Here is a 13,370-nt window from a genome sequence, read left to right on the forward strand (position 1 = left end):
GCCCCCCCGCGCCCATCTCCCCGGAAACGCCCCCGCCCGGCCCCGCACACTCGCTGCCCCAACCGAGAGCCGCAGCCCGGTCGCCCCCGCCTTGCCCCGCCCCGCCGGCCGTCCCCGCGGGCAGCAGAGTGCGCGAGGCCCTAGGCCGGGAGTTGTCAGGCCCAAGCCGCTTCAGAGGCGCCCGCCGTGTGTCGCCACCACCCCTGGAGGACGACGTCGACGCGGAGGAGGCGGCGGCAGAGGCGTGTTGTTGTCTCGCCCACTCCCCTCCCCTGAACTCGCACCCAACGTCAGGGCGCGATGGAGTGAAGCGGCGACGAAGGTGGTACTTCCGCGTTGCGCTGCCCGAGCTGCGAGCGCGGCGGAGGCCGCTGCTCCACCCCGGGGGCACTTGGAGGACTCCGGACTACCCCGCAGGTCACCGCCCGGCGCATCTGGCGTTTTTGCTGCTGAGGATAGGACGACGGGCACGGTCGGGAGCTCTGCCGCCCGGATTCCTGCTTCCCTCAGGCCTGGAGGCCGCTGCGTATTCCACTGTGACCTGGAGCCCAGGGACCCGCGTCCCGACCCGGATTATCGTGGCGTGTGTCCCGGCCGGCCCTGGTTCTCCGTGTCCCTCCGTAGCCGCTGCTGTTCCCGTTTCCGGCGCGGGAGATGGCCAGGATCTGACCCGGGGAGAGGCCGCACCCGCGCCGCGCTCTGCGGCGAGCTCTAGGCGATGCCGAGCAGCTCGGACACGGCGCTGGGGGGAGGCGGGGGCCTGAGCTGGGCGGAGAAGAAGTTGGAGGAACGCCGCAAGCGGAGGCGATTCCTGTCCCCTCAGCAGCCGCCGCTGCTGTTGCCGCTCCTGCAGCCGCAGCTCCTGCAACCGCCGCCGCCCCCGCCGCCTCTGCTCTTCCTGGCTGCTCCCGGCACGGCCGCCGCCGCCGCAGCCGCCGCCGCCGCGGCCTCCTCCTCTTGCTTCAGCCCGGGCCCCCCTCTGGAGGTCAAGCGGCTGGCGAGAGGCAAGAGGCGCCCAGGAGGGCGGCAGAAGCGGCGCCGCGGGCCCCGCGCCGGGCAGGAGGCGGAGAAGCGTCGGGTCTTCTCGCTGCCCCAGCCGCAGCAGGACGGCGGTGGCGGTGCCAGTAGCGGCGGGGGTGTGACGCCGCTGGTGGAATACGAGGATGTGAGCTCCCAGTCCGAGCAGGGGCTGCTGCTGGGGGGCGCCAGCGCGGCAACGGCGGCGACGGCTGCCGGGGGGACGGGCGGCAGCGGCGGGAGTCCGGCCTCCTCCTCCGGCACCCAGCGGCGCGGGGAGGGGTCGGGGCGCAGGCCCCGCCGGGACCGCCGCCGCAGCAGCGGCCGCAGCAAGGAGCGCCACCGCGAGCACCGGCGGCGGGACGGGCAGCGCGGCGGCGGCGAGGCCTCCAAGTCCCGCAGCCGCCACAGCCACAGCGGCGAGGAGCGGGCCGAGGCAGCCAAGAGCGGCAGCAGCAGCAGCAGCGGCGGCCGCCGGAAAAGCGCCTCGGCCACGTCTAGCAGCAGTAGCAGCCGCAAGGACCGAGACCTGAAGGCTCACCGGAGCCGGACTAAATCGTCCAAGGAGCCGCCTTCGGCCTACAAAGAGCCGCCCAAGGCCTACCGGGAGGACAAGACCGAGCCCAAGGCCTACAGGCGACGGCAGCGGTCCCTGAGCCCCCTAGGAGGCCGGGACGACAGCCCGGTGTCCCACAGGGCCTCGCAGAGCCTGAGGAGCCGCAAGTCCCCCAGCCCGGCAGGAGGTGGCAGCAGCCCTTATTCTCGGCGGCTGCCGCGCTCCCCGAGTCCCTACAGCCGCCGGCGCTCCCCCAGCTACAGCCGCCACAGCTCGTATGAGCGGGGCGGCGACGTGTCTCCCAGTCCCTACAGCAGCAGCAGCTGGCGCCGCTCCCGGAGCCCTTACAGCCCTGTGATCAGGTGAGCCCGCTGTCCCGTGCATTCGTCTTTAGCTGGACTGGCCAGGTCCCGGAGGCAGGGAAAGGGGTGATTGGGCTCTTCCAAGCCACCCGAGACTAGAAAACTCAGCTTCGGACGCGTTTCTAGCAGCGAGAGGCGTTTTGGCGCCTCTGACACCTCTGACGGGGTTGGAGGGACAAAGCAACAGGTCCCACAGACCGTTTCTCCTTGCTCGGGCAGGAAAGATTTCTAAGGAAGAGTTCAGAGTTTTAAACTTGTTGCATTAGTATACGAACAGGTTTTTCTGAGCTGCTCGTTGTTTTTTCAGCAGCTAATTTTGGTAAACCTAGAGCTTGTTTAATTTGTGATAATTCTGAAAGCTCTCAAGGTTTCATTGTTGGATATTCAGGAATGGACTGCAGTTTAGGGCTAAATATTGTAAAGGTGAATTTGAATCACGTGCTTATGTCAGTTAGATATAGATTGCAAATGTGTCATATGATACAACGATGGGAAAAGCAGCCTTTCTGTAAAGTTCGTTCTTTTAATATGTAAGAAAAGCTTATGTGGAAGCTGTTATAGAACTATAAAGTTCCAAATTCTGAAGATAAGGAAGATAATCCATTTTGCAATATTCCTGTGTGGAATAATGTCTTACACAATCTTTCAAAGTCGTAATTTCAAAAAAAAAGTTAGAAAAATGACAAGATTGTGGTTTCTGTGTTGGTTTGTGATGATACCCAGTTGCTAATAACATATAAATGTAATCTAGTTGGTGTAATCCAGTGTAACCAAGTGAATGGCTTACTATATTCTTAGGCTTTTACACTGTTTACTGTTAAGTTACTATTTACACTTACTTTAAAGTTAAGTAGACCTTTAAATATTAGGATCTTTGCTCAGAAATCTTCAAAAGGTGTAATTTAACCTAGTGAAATTGGGGTAAATCTCTATGTTATGCCTTCTGATGTATTCTCCAAAAAAAAAAAGTGTGAGCATTGATATATACTATGTTAAGCAGTGTGAATTAAAAATAACTTTTGCATGTTATATTAAGAGGTCTGGAAATTCTAGGCCTTTTAGTTGAGGGTGTTACAAAATGACATTTGCATTGATTGTGGTTTTCGTATTGGTCTTATTTTCATTAGTGCCAAGTGGATGCTAGGTACCTATAAGTACAAGTTCCATTGAATCTCAGAACAATGTATGTACCTGTAAAATTAGCAGATGTTTTTGAAATGTCAGCCAGGTAAATGTTTGTAAAGATGTGATGATGTGAGTAGAGATATAGATGTCAGTTTGTCTTTAAATCAGAACAGCTGTATGAATCTCTTCATTCTTGCTAAGTGTTCAAGCACACTTAAAATCCTAGTTGATTGATGCTTTAAGCAAAGACAGTCAACACTGAAGACTCATTTCACCAAATTTAGCCTTTACATCTTGTAAGACCTTACATTTTACTTTCAGTTATTTAAGGTTTGCATTTTTTCAATTGAATTTATTTTTGAAAACTGATTAGGTTAAGTTTCAGGACTTGAAATAGCAATTTTAAGTATATGGTGCAATGTTAAGAATGGATTTTGTGTTTTTCAAACCTTTTCGTTGCTGGATACTTTTGCAAGGTTCTTTATTATCTACTAGTGCTATGTGTTTTGTTTATATTATGTAGTAGTGGTATGTATGATTAGGATCATTCATGATTAGCAAATATTTGTTGAGTACATATTATATGCCAGATAGTGTTCTAGGGACCGGGGTATAGCAGTGAAGAAGGCAACGTCCTTGCTTTCATGAAGCTTGCATTCTAGAGGACCGTTCATTACTGAATCTTTTCATGGTGTTTATATTGACCACAAGTATTTCTAAAGGATTGTATTTGGAATAAGCTTTAGAATATTTTGGCCAACACTACTGACAGCTGGCCATTTGGCATGTGCCTGAATACATCTAGAAGTAGAAAGACATTGCTTTGAAGACAGCCTGTTCCATTAGATTTGGGACTCTTCGAGTTCTAGTTTTCGTTTGCCCAGGGTCTTAGCAAGACCCTTGCAGACTCAGTTTCCTAAACTATAACAGGGAAATACTTGTTTTTGGATGATTTTAAGAAGTAAATGAAAGTTTATGTTTCGCAAAGTATAGAAATAGTGTAGACTATTACAGAAATGTGATGTGGTTGAGATATTGTTGAATAGCTTGAATTAGAATTTTCATATTGAAACAAAAACACTTCTCTGTGTAACTTTCACCCACTGCTTTAAGTTTAAACCTTTGGAACGAGGAACGATACAGAGAAACCTGTATGCTACCTCTTTAGAATTAAAGGCAGTTGCCATGTCTTCTGAGTGTTTTCTTCTCGGCCCAAAATCTCATTTTTCATAAGGTACGTTTTTAGATTTTTCGCATTATATCTAGTTTGTCCAATGTCCTTCTTAAAATGTGGGACCCAGAATTTACAGCTAAAATAGTTGATTGAAAAACTTAAGATTTTTAAATGTAACAAACGTATAATTACTGTTTAGGAAACAATTAATTGAACTCTCTTGTCCAGTTTAATACAAAAAGTTGTATTTACTTTTAGAATTTAGTAATTGCGATACCCCATGTTGTGGGGGCCCATGTTGTTTAATGAATATAGACTGCTGGATTGGGAGCTCCATGAGGGCAACTAGCCTGTCTTGCCCACCATTGTAATCCTAGTGCTCAGCATAGTATTCGGCACAAGTATATTTTTAATTGTTAAATGGGAGATGAAAGGATGATGGAGTTTACTGAGCATATGAGATTGTGGGCCTGGATTACGTAAGTATTAATACAGACCATGTGTTGCAGGAAACAGCAATGTGATCTTTTTCCAGCCTACCTGGAGCTTACCATATTTTGCCATGTATAATGTGCTCCTGTGTATAATGTGCACACAGTTTTGCGGCCAAATTTTCAGGGGAAAAAAAATCTTTTGTTTTAATTTTTTAATTCAAATTTTTATTTGTTTACATTTAGGTACTTGTTTTTTGTATTATAAAGGAATTTTAACATTTATTTTTTAATATATTATGGTACAAAAAATTTTATGTAATAAATAATTACAAAACATAAGAACAGATACAAGGCACAAGAAATTTTATGTACCAGTAACAAATTTACAATACTTACACATCACGGAAGGCCAAGAACTCTTCATTGTTGCAAGTTCATCTTTAAGTTCAATGAAACCGATGATCGATGATCGTAGTCCAGGGTATTATTTTGCGTATGGATATCGTTATTAATTTCTAGAGTTACATTTTTAATTCATAAACATAAATAAAAATTTTAAAAAACATATAGATACGGAATTAGGGCTGCATGTGTATAATGCACGTCCTTATTTTTCCCTCACAAATTTGGGCAAAAAGTGTGCATTATACATAGCCAAATACGTCACATATTAATGAATTGTCAGTGTAGATATTTTTAAGGAAGTGCATACACATTTAAAATACTGGTATTGACACCATGGTATTGCTGATGTTTTTTTTGATGTTAGTTCCTAGAATAAATCCTCTCCATCCTCTCCATTTTATTGATACCTGCTTTACAATCTGCTCTTTGCCTTCATCTGAATCTTTGGTCCTTTGTTCATGCTTTTCATCAGTTCCTTCTTAGCTTTACTTTTTCCCCTATGAAACCGGTTTACCGTATTTTCTTTATTACTTGATTGTTGGGGTGTGGGAAGTCACATAAGTTTTGCTGATTGGCCCTATAATAAATGTGAGGGTGTACCGAAGAGAGGAACTGTTTAGTGTTTAGGTAGGAAAGGTTGGGAATGGTACTGACATTTGGGTTTTACTATGTGCCAGTATTGATAAATACTTCGTGTACATTCACCCCAAAAACTCATGTGGTAGTTGGAGACATTTCTATTGATAGATTGGGAAACGGAAACTCTAAAAAGTTAAGTGATTTGTTCCAAGGTCAGCTTAGATTCAAATGCAGGTTTGGTTCTAAAGTACGTGCACTTGATACTATGCTGTATTGAACCTCACCTGGCATTCAGGGGAGCTGACCATCTCACATAATGATTTGTTTTGCTAAAATTCAACCCGTTAGAGTATTTATGTATTAATTTCTGTTTCCTGGCTATCTTTGCAGCATTTTGAAGTTTTTTTGGGGGGGTGGTTCTGAAGGGTAGTTCTGTGTATATTCTTGGGATGAGGATTTTAAAAAACAAATTCTATAGATTCTTTCAGTTTATTCTGTCTTTACTAATTAGTAGCTTTATGAATATGATGCTAAAATCATTTCTTAAAGACATTAATTACACTTAGTTATTGATGGAATATTGTAATGGAATATCTTGATCTGAAGTCACTCAAGTCTGATCAGTTACAGTTAGTATAGTAAATTGTATATACTCGTAATTGGTTCTCTCTCTGAACCTGTGGAAGTGTTCCATCCCACAAAGAAGCTGTAGAAGCCTCCATTATGGAAAAATATCGAGACCCTGAGAATCTAAAGATGGGTGGTCCCTAGATGTAAGTAAGTAAATTTGTTAATATTCACTTCAAGTGAATGTGGGGTATCTCCGTCATGGACTCTTTAGTATTTTGTCCTAACAACTGGTGTTCAAAAATATATAAAATAAAGATATTCCAGAATAATTAAAAAAAAGAAGCTCCTGTCATAAAATACTGCTGATTTGATGCGTACTTAATAGAAATGTCATGAGTCCTTAGATACATGGAATTCTTAAAATGCTTTTGAAAAGTGTCAAAAATATAGGATACTAGAATAAATGCAGAAACAGACGCTCAGAAGGGTTGGAAATTTATGTGAACTGTTTTAAGTCTCCAAACCTGTAATTACTTTTTTCATTCTCAGGATGGCCTTGTGCTTTGCTCCTTCTCTTGCCAAACTTTACCTGACATTTACATCTATTCAGTCCTTATCACATTTTTGTTCTAACGCTAATTCCATTTCCCTTTCTAGCACCTTAGTTCAGTCCCTCATTTTATTTATCACACTTCCTATTATTCTGTTATTCTTTTCGTCCCTGTTCATCCATTCTTTTCTTCCTAGTTCATTATCAGGAGAGTTTTCTTAAAATGTGGTTAGATTGTATCACTTCCATTATGTAGATTTAAGTCCAAGCTGTCTAATGCGTCTTCAGGAAATGCCATTTTTGATCTTGCCCCATTCTATCTTTTAGAGCCACTTTTATTTCTCTATATTTTTACTCTTGCTGTTCTTTTAGCTTGAAATGCTTCTTTTTCTATTCTATGCCTCCAGCTTTGTACTCAAAATCCAGCTCAAATTCCACCATCTTGAGACATTTCTCCTTTCATCTAGAAATATTTCATTCCTTTTCTTATATTCCTAGAGCACTTTGCTTTATCTTTGTTTAGAGCTTTAAAAAAATTATGTCATATTATAATTATTTGGATGGCTACATTTGTGTTTTCCCTACTAGATTATAAGCTTCTAGAGGACAAATTCTGAAGTGTAATTAGTAGTTGAATTAATTGAAATAGCATTATTCTCCACAAACCAACTTTTGCACAGATACTGATTGTGTCTCTAAACTTACCTGCTATTTTTGGTCTGCGTATACTCTAGGATGGGGAAATTAAATGTTTTGATTTAAAAGGAGAGAATTTAAGAATCTGCTCCTTCTAGCTTCTGCTTTACTGGAATGAGTCAGGGATGCAGGGAGTCGGCTTTCAGTGTGAGTAGAACAAAATCAGACTTGGTGTTTATGTATTTTACTCCTGTTGTACTGATCAAGATAAATGATCTGGTTTTCCTGGTGAAACTTTTTAGCAAACTATATGTTTTATTTCCTAATGCTGAAGAATTGTAGCTATTTCTGAAAAAACAGTTTAAAATTAGTGTTGCTTACTATTCATATTTCAGGTCGTTTAAATCTTTTATTGTGTACTTTTTCTGTGAATATCACTTAAGTTTTTGTTATTTTGTTTTTGGTTGGTTTTCATATGTAGGTATTTGTAAGCTTTAAAGTTGGTATTGGAAGCAAAAACATTAAGCTATAATAGGTTCAGAAGTATTGTTTGCAGTGGTTTTTGTTCAGTGAATTTCCAAACTGTGTGCAACTAAATTGTGAGAGAATCTAGTGTTTTTAACATATTTGAAAAATAAAATGAATGTAGATTAGAGGATAAAATTTCAGTTAAAAACTAGAATTTATGTAAAATGGAAATGGAAAGCGTAGTGAGAGGAACTGAAAACTGAAAATAGTTAATGGGCGGCATGCCTCCCCACTTTTCTGTTTCTTCATTTTCAGTTGGATAGGGTCACTTTCACTGAGGTAGTTTATTGACCCTTCAAACTTAATTTATCTAACATTAAATTAATTATTTCACTTCTCTTGGAGTCATTGTTTTCTCCAGATTTGTTATTTTTCACCTGTTTACAAAGATAATAGAGGCCAAGCCCATGGTAGAAATTTTCCTTTAGTATAGAAAAGTGTAAGATTTTAAATAAGGTCCCCCTGAATCCAAGCTCTTGAAATGATTACCTATGACATTTTGATGAACATTATTCTCAACTTCTCTATGCATATATACAGAGGTTTATGTATATACATATATGTATATATATGTGTATATATATATATGTTTATGTATATATATATATATATATATATATATGGTCATAAGATTTTACATAAATGAGAACATACTACAATGCTGTTTTGTACTCATAGTGTATTCTTTTTATTGGCTTCTAATGTTCTCTGTTGAATGGATGTAACGTAACTTGTTTGACCAAGTCTGTTTTGCTAGACTCTTAGTTTTTTATTTTTGTTTTGTGTATGTATTTATTACAATCTTTGTGCATTTGTCCCATAGTATCTTCCAGATTGGATTTCCCAGGGGTAAAATTGTTGGGCCAAAAATGATATGCCGAGTAGTTTTGATATACTGGGCATATCAGTATATGAATATTGCATCTTCAGAAGAATGAAGAATACAAATACTGTTGTATTTTCCAACAGTGTGGGAGTGGTCATTTCCTTAGTCTCACCACCAGTTGGCGTCAATTAACTCATTGTTTTCATTTGCATTTCTTTAATATCTAATAAGGCTGAATTTATTTTCATCTGTTTATTGGATGTTCTAACTTATTGATTCATTTTTTTTTGTCTTCTTATTAATTTATGAGTCCTTTTTGTATTAGTGGTATTAACTTTTTTGGTGGCATTAGCAAGTATTTTTCATGAGTTTGTCTTGTTTTTTAACCTTGTTTAATGTTTTAAGTTTTTGGTGTGTGTGTGTGTGTGTGTGTGTGTGTGTGTTTTAAGTGGTGGTAGTTTCTCCCAGTGCCAAAACTTTAGTAATATTTATCTTTTCTCCCTCCCCACTTCCAATAAATTGCTTGTTCTGTTGATCCTTTTGCAGTGGTCTTTAGCCCACTTAGTTTGAAACTTCTTAGTTTGAAACTCCTTAGTTTATGTGCTTATTGTTGGGTCTGCTTGCTTTTGGGCTGGTACTCTTCGAGCCTTTCCAGTTTTCTGCATTCAAATTAATCTTAAAATACCATTTTTTATAAAACATATTTACTGAATCATATTCCTTTTTTTTTTTTTTTTTTTAGGTTTTATTGGGGAAAGGGAACAGGACTTTATTGGGGAACAGTGTGTACTTCCAGGATTTTTTCTTTCAATCGTAGTTGTGGAGGGCGCAGCTCAGCTCCCAGTCCAGTTGCTGTTGCTAGTTGCAGGGGGCACAGCCCATCATCCCTTGCGGGAGACAAACCGGCAACCTTGTGGTTGAGAGGATGCGCTCCAACCAACTGAGCCATCTGGGAGCTCAGCAGCAGCTCAGCCCAGGGTGCCAGGTTCAATCTTAGTTGCAGGGGGCGCTGTCCACCATACCTTGCGGGACTTGAGGAATTGAACTGGCAACCTTGTGGTTGAGAGCCCACTGGCCCGCTTGGGAATCGAACTGGCAGCCTTCGGAGTTAGGAGCATGGAGCTTCAACTGCCTGAGCCACTGGGCCAGCCCAGAATTAAATTCTTGAACTGGGCATTTAAGATCCCCCACCCCAGACTCATTTAAACTACCCTATTTCCTACTACATATGCTGATCATGATATAAACTGGACTCCTTACTATTTTATTTTTTTAGAAGGGGGAGATGATAACAGTTCACTCGATGTGGGTGAATAGAATTTTCCCCCTGCCCTTTATTATATGCCATTCTCATATCTGTTCAGTGTTGGTTTTTGTAAATACAAGCAAATATGAATATATGTTCTTATTTCCCTCCCTACTCTTTTATACAAAAGGCTGCATGTTATGTAATCTGTTTTGTAACTTTCTGTCCTTAGCAGTATGTCCTGAGGAGCTTTCCATTTGGTACTGCGAGAGCTCCCTCCTTCTTTTATCAGAGCTGCATAGTATTCCATTGTGTGGCTGGTTGCCTCCTAGTTTATTGAACCTGATCCTTACAGATGGACATTGGAATTGTTTCTAGTATTTGCTGTTACAAGCAATACCTCAGTGAACAAAGGCAGCTTTTTAAAAGGTTGCACAGCACTGCATATGCTACTTATAATGAGATTATTTATTCTTAGAATGCTAGTTGGTTTTATTGGTTGGTAAGTTCCCAGTTACTGCTGTTCATGACTGAAACATTGATGGGGCTGACGTCCCTTCATAATTCAAGAGTCATTAGTATGACTGCCCCATGGAGGCCTACTGCCCTGTCTCAGGCTTACTTTAATAATAAAAACTTTGCAGATTATAATAATGAACTCAACCTACTTAAGGCCCTTTGCTGAATAAGTCTGAATCACTGATCACTGCAATTACTGCTATGGCAGCTGTAGAGCAATTTAACAGGGATAAGAGTGAAAAGATAAATTACACCTCAGATTCTTTTTTTCCTTTGTATTTTCACCTCCCACCTACGCTCCTCCCCCCTTTTAGTAACCAACAGCTTGTTCTCTATATCTGTGGGTCTGGACTCCTTACTATTTTAAATTGTAAGCCCCCTGTACCGTAGTATTTGCCATTCCCTCAGTTGGCCAATCCTATTGCCCATTCTTCCGACCATAGTTCAGGTGTCATCTATGAAGCCCTCGTTAATTTCATCCAGAGTGATTAATTCCTTTAGCACTGAGATTATTTTTATGGATACTTCCTACATCCAGGATTGTATTAGCGTTGTCTCTCCCCCCACACCCTCCTTAGGTATATGGGACCTGTTTTAGACATTCAATTAAAAAAAATCAGTTTTATTGAGGCATAATTTACATACAGTATAATTCACCAATTTTAGTTGTACAGTTGAATGGGTTTTGACAAGTAGTTACATTTGTGTAATCACCACCACAATCTTGATAAAGAACATTTCCATGGCCCCCAAAAGTTCCCTGTGTTCATTTGCAGTCGGTCCCCTATTCCTACCTGTGGCAGTCCTTGGCAACCACTAACCTGCTTTTTGTCATATTACTTTTACCTTTCATGAACTTTATACAAATGGGATTATATGACATGTAGTCTTTGGTGTCTGCGTTCACCTAGCATGGTTTTGAGGTTCATTGATATTGTTGAATGTTCAGGTGGTTTCCTTTTTATTTTTGAGTAGTATTCCATTTATGGTTATGCCATTAATTTGCCTACCCATTTACCCAGTTGAGGAACATCTGAATTGTTTTCAGTTTTTGGCTATTATGAACAAAGCTTCTGTGAACATTTGAGTCTTTTGTTTTTATTACTTGAGCCTTACAGGTGCTTCACATCCTAACCAAGACTTCAGTTTTTGTCAGTCTTTGATTTTAGCGGTTCCAGTGGATGTGTAGTGTCATACTGTGGTTTTATTTGCATTCCCTAATGACTAGTGTTGAGTGTCTTTCCATGTATTTATTTGTTCTTCAAATCTTTTGTTAAGTGTTTTAAAATATTTTGTTCATATTCTTTATAAACTGGGTTGTCTTACTAAATTGTAAGAATTCTGTACATATTCCCTATACAAGCTCCTTGTCAGATACGTGTTTTGCAAATGTTTTTTTCTCAGTCTGTGGCTTGCATTTCCTTAACAATTTCAAAGAGCAGAAGTTTTAAATTTTGATGAAATCCAATTTTGCATTTTTTTCTTCTATAATTTGTGCTTTTTGTCCACACCTCCGCCCCCCGCCCCCGCAAAAAAACAAAAACAAATAAAACCCGAAACTTTGCTAACTCCTGGTCACAAAGATTTTCTCCATGGTTTAAAATATACATCTTCAATTAATCAGTCTACCTTAATGTATAATATAACATTACAAGAGTATACTTCCATTTTCTTCCTCCTTTGCCATGTTCTATTTCTACATATGTATGACTTACGTATGTTATACATAGACATGAAATTTTAAAATGGGAGAAGTCACTTGCATCTACTTTAATATGTACCTTGCAAAAACTTTATCCCTTTGTGTACATCCAGGCTTCTATGTAGTATTTTCTTCCGGCCAAAGAATGACTTTGAACATTTCTTGCAATGCAGGTCTGCTGTTTTGTTTGTCTGAAAGCCTCTATCTTGAAAGATATTTTTGCTGGGTATGGAATTCTACATGGACTACTTTTTACCCCTCAGTACTTTGACTTACTCTGCTTCTGGCTTGGCGTAGTTTGACAAGGTTTTCCATAGTGTTTTGTCTCTGCTTTATCCATTGGATTGTAAGTCCCATGTGGTTCTTTTTAACTCTTAGTGTCTCTTAAGCACCCACCACAGCATATGGTATGTAATAGGTACCCAGCAAATGGCAAAGTGATTTGAATAAGAAAATATCAAAGACCTTAGAATTAAAAAAAAAAATCCTGTTGATACTAACAGGGTCTAATATTGGCCTATGAATAGGTTCGTAATGACGAGTGCTAGACTAAAGAAAAGTATCTGCCTTTGGACAAATCAAATATTAAGCTCTCCCTCTACTTCTCACCATCTTTATCTCTCTTCAGTGAAACATGAAGAGAAACACGGACTTTATGCTCAGTGAACTGGAACTTATTTGCCTGAGCCAATCTGTAAAAAGTCTGCTATGTGTCTTATTTTTTTTAACTTTTAGTATTACATAAGGAACATGAAGTATACTTTTAGAACAAACAAAACATTTAGGTTTTATGTTATTTTTTCTAGTTTTAAAAATTACATCTCTTTTGAGACATAATTCACACACACCATATGATTGACTAATTTTCAGTAGTACAATCAGTGGTCTTTAGAATATTCACAGAGTTGTGCAACCATTACCACTAATTTTAGAACATTTTAATCACCCTCAAAAGAAACTTCCTGTTAGTAGTTACTCCCCATTCTTACCTCCCTCAGCTTCTGGGAACCACTGATGTACTTTCTGTCTATGGATTTGCCTATTCTGGACATTTCATATAAATGAAATATAATTCATGGTCTTTTTTTTACCTAAGCATAATATTTTTAAGATTCATCTATGTTGTGCTGTACTTCATTTC

General features: G+C 40.8%; 1 protein-coding gene across 4 annotated transcripts in view; it reads left to right on the forward strand.

The window, feature by feature from the left end:
- Nucleotides 1–718: 718 nt before the first annotated feature.
- The window catches only part of CDK13 (cyclin dependent kinase 13), a gene marked incomplete at its 5' end in the record, with an annotated part of 105,780 nt that continues 93,128 nt past the window's right edge, over nucleotides 719–13,370 (forward strand). For all 4 annotated transcript variants that reach the window (XM_081080024.1, XM_081080026.1, XM_081080025.1 and 1 more), the window contains one exon: nucleotides 719–1,935. In XM_081080024.1, coding sequence (XP_080936150.1) covers nucleotides 719–1,935 — 1,217 coding nt within the window. The remainder of the gene's footprint in view (nucleotides 1,936–13,370) is intronic.

The sequence above is a fragment of the Rhinolophus hipposideros genome (genome assembly GCF_964194185.1).
Source record: "Rhinolophus hipposideros genome assembly, chromosome: 18".
NCBI classification, from domain to species: domain Eukaryota; kingdom Metazoa; phylum Chordata; class Mammalia; order Chiroptera; family Rhinolophidae; genus Rhinolophus; species Rhinolophus hipposideros.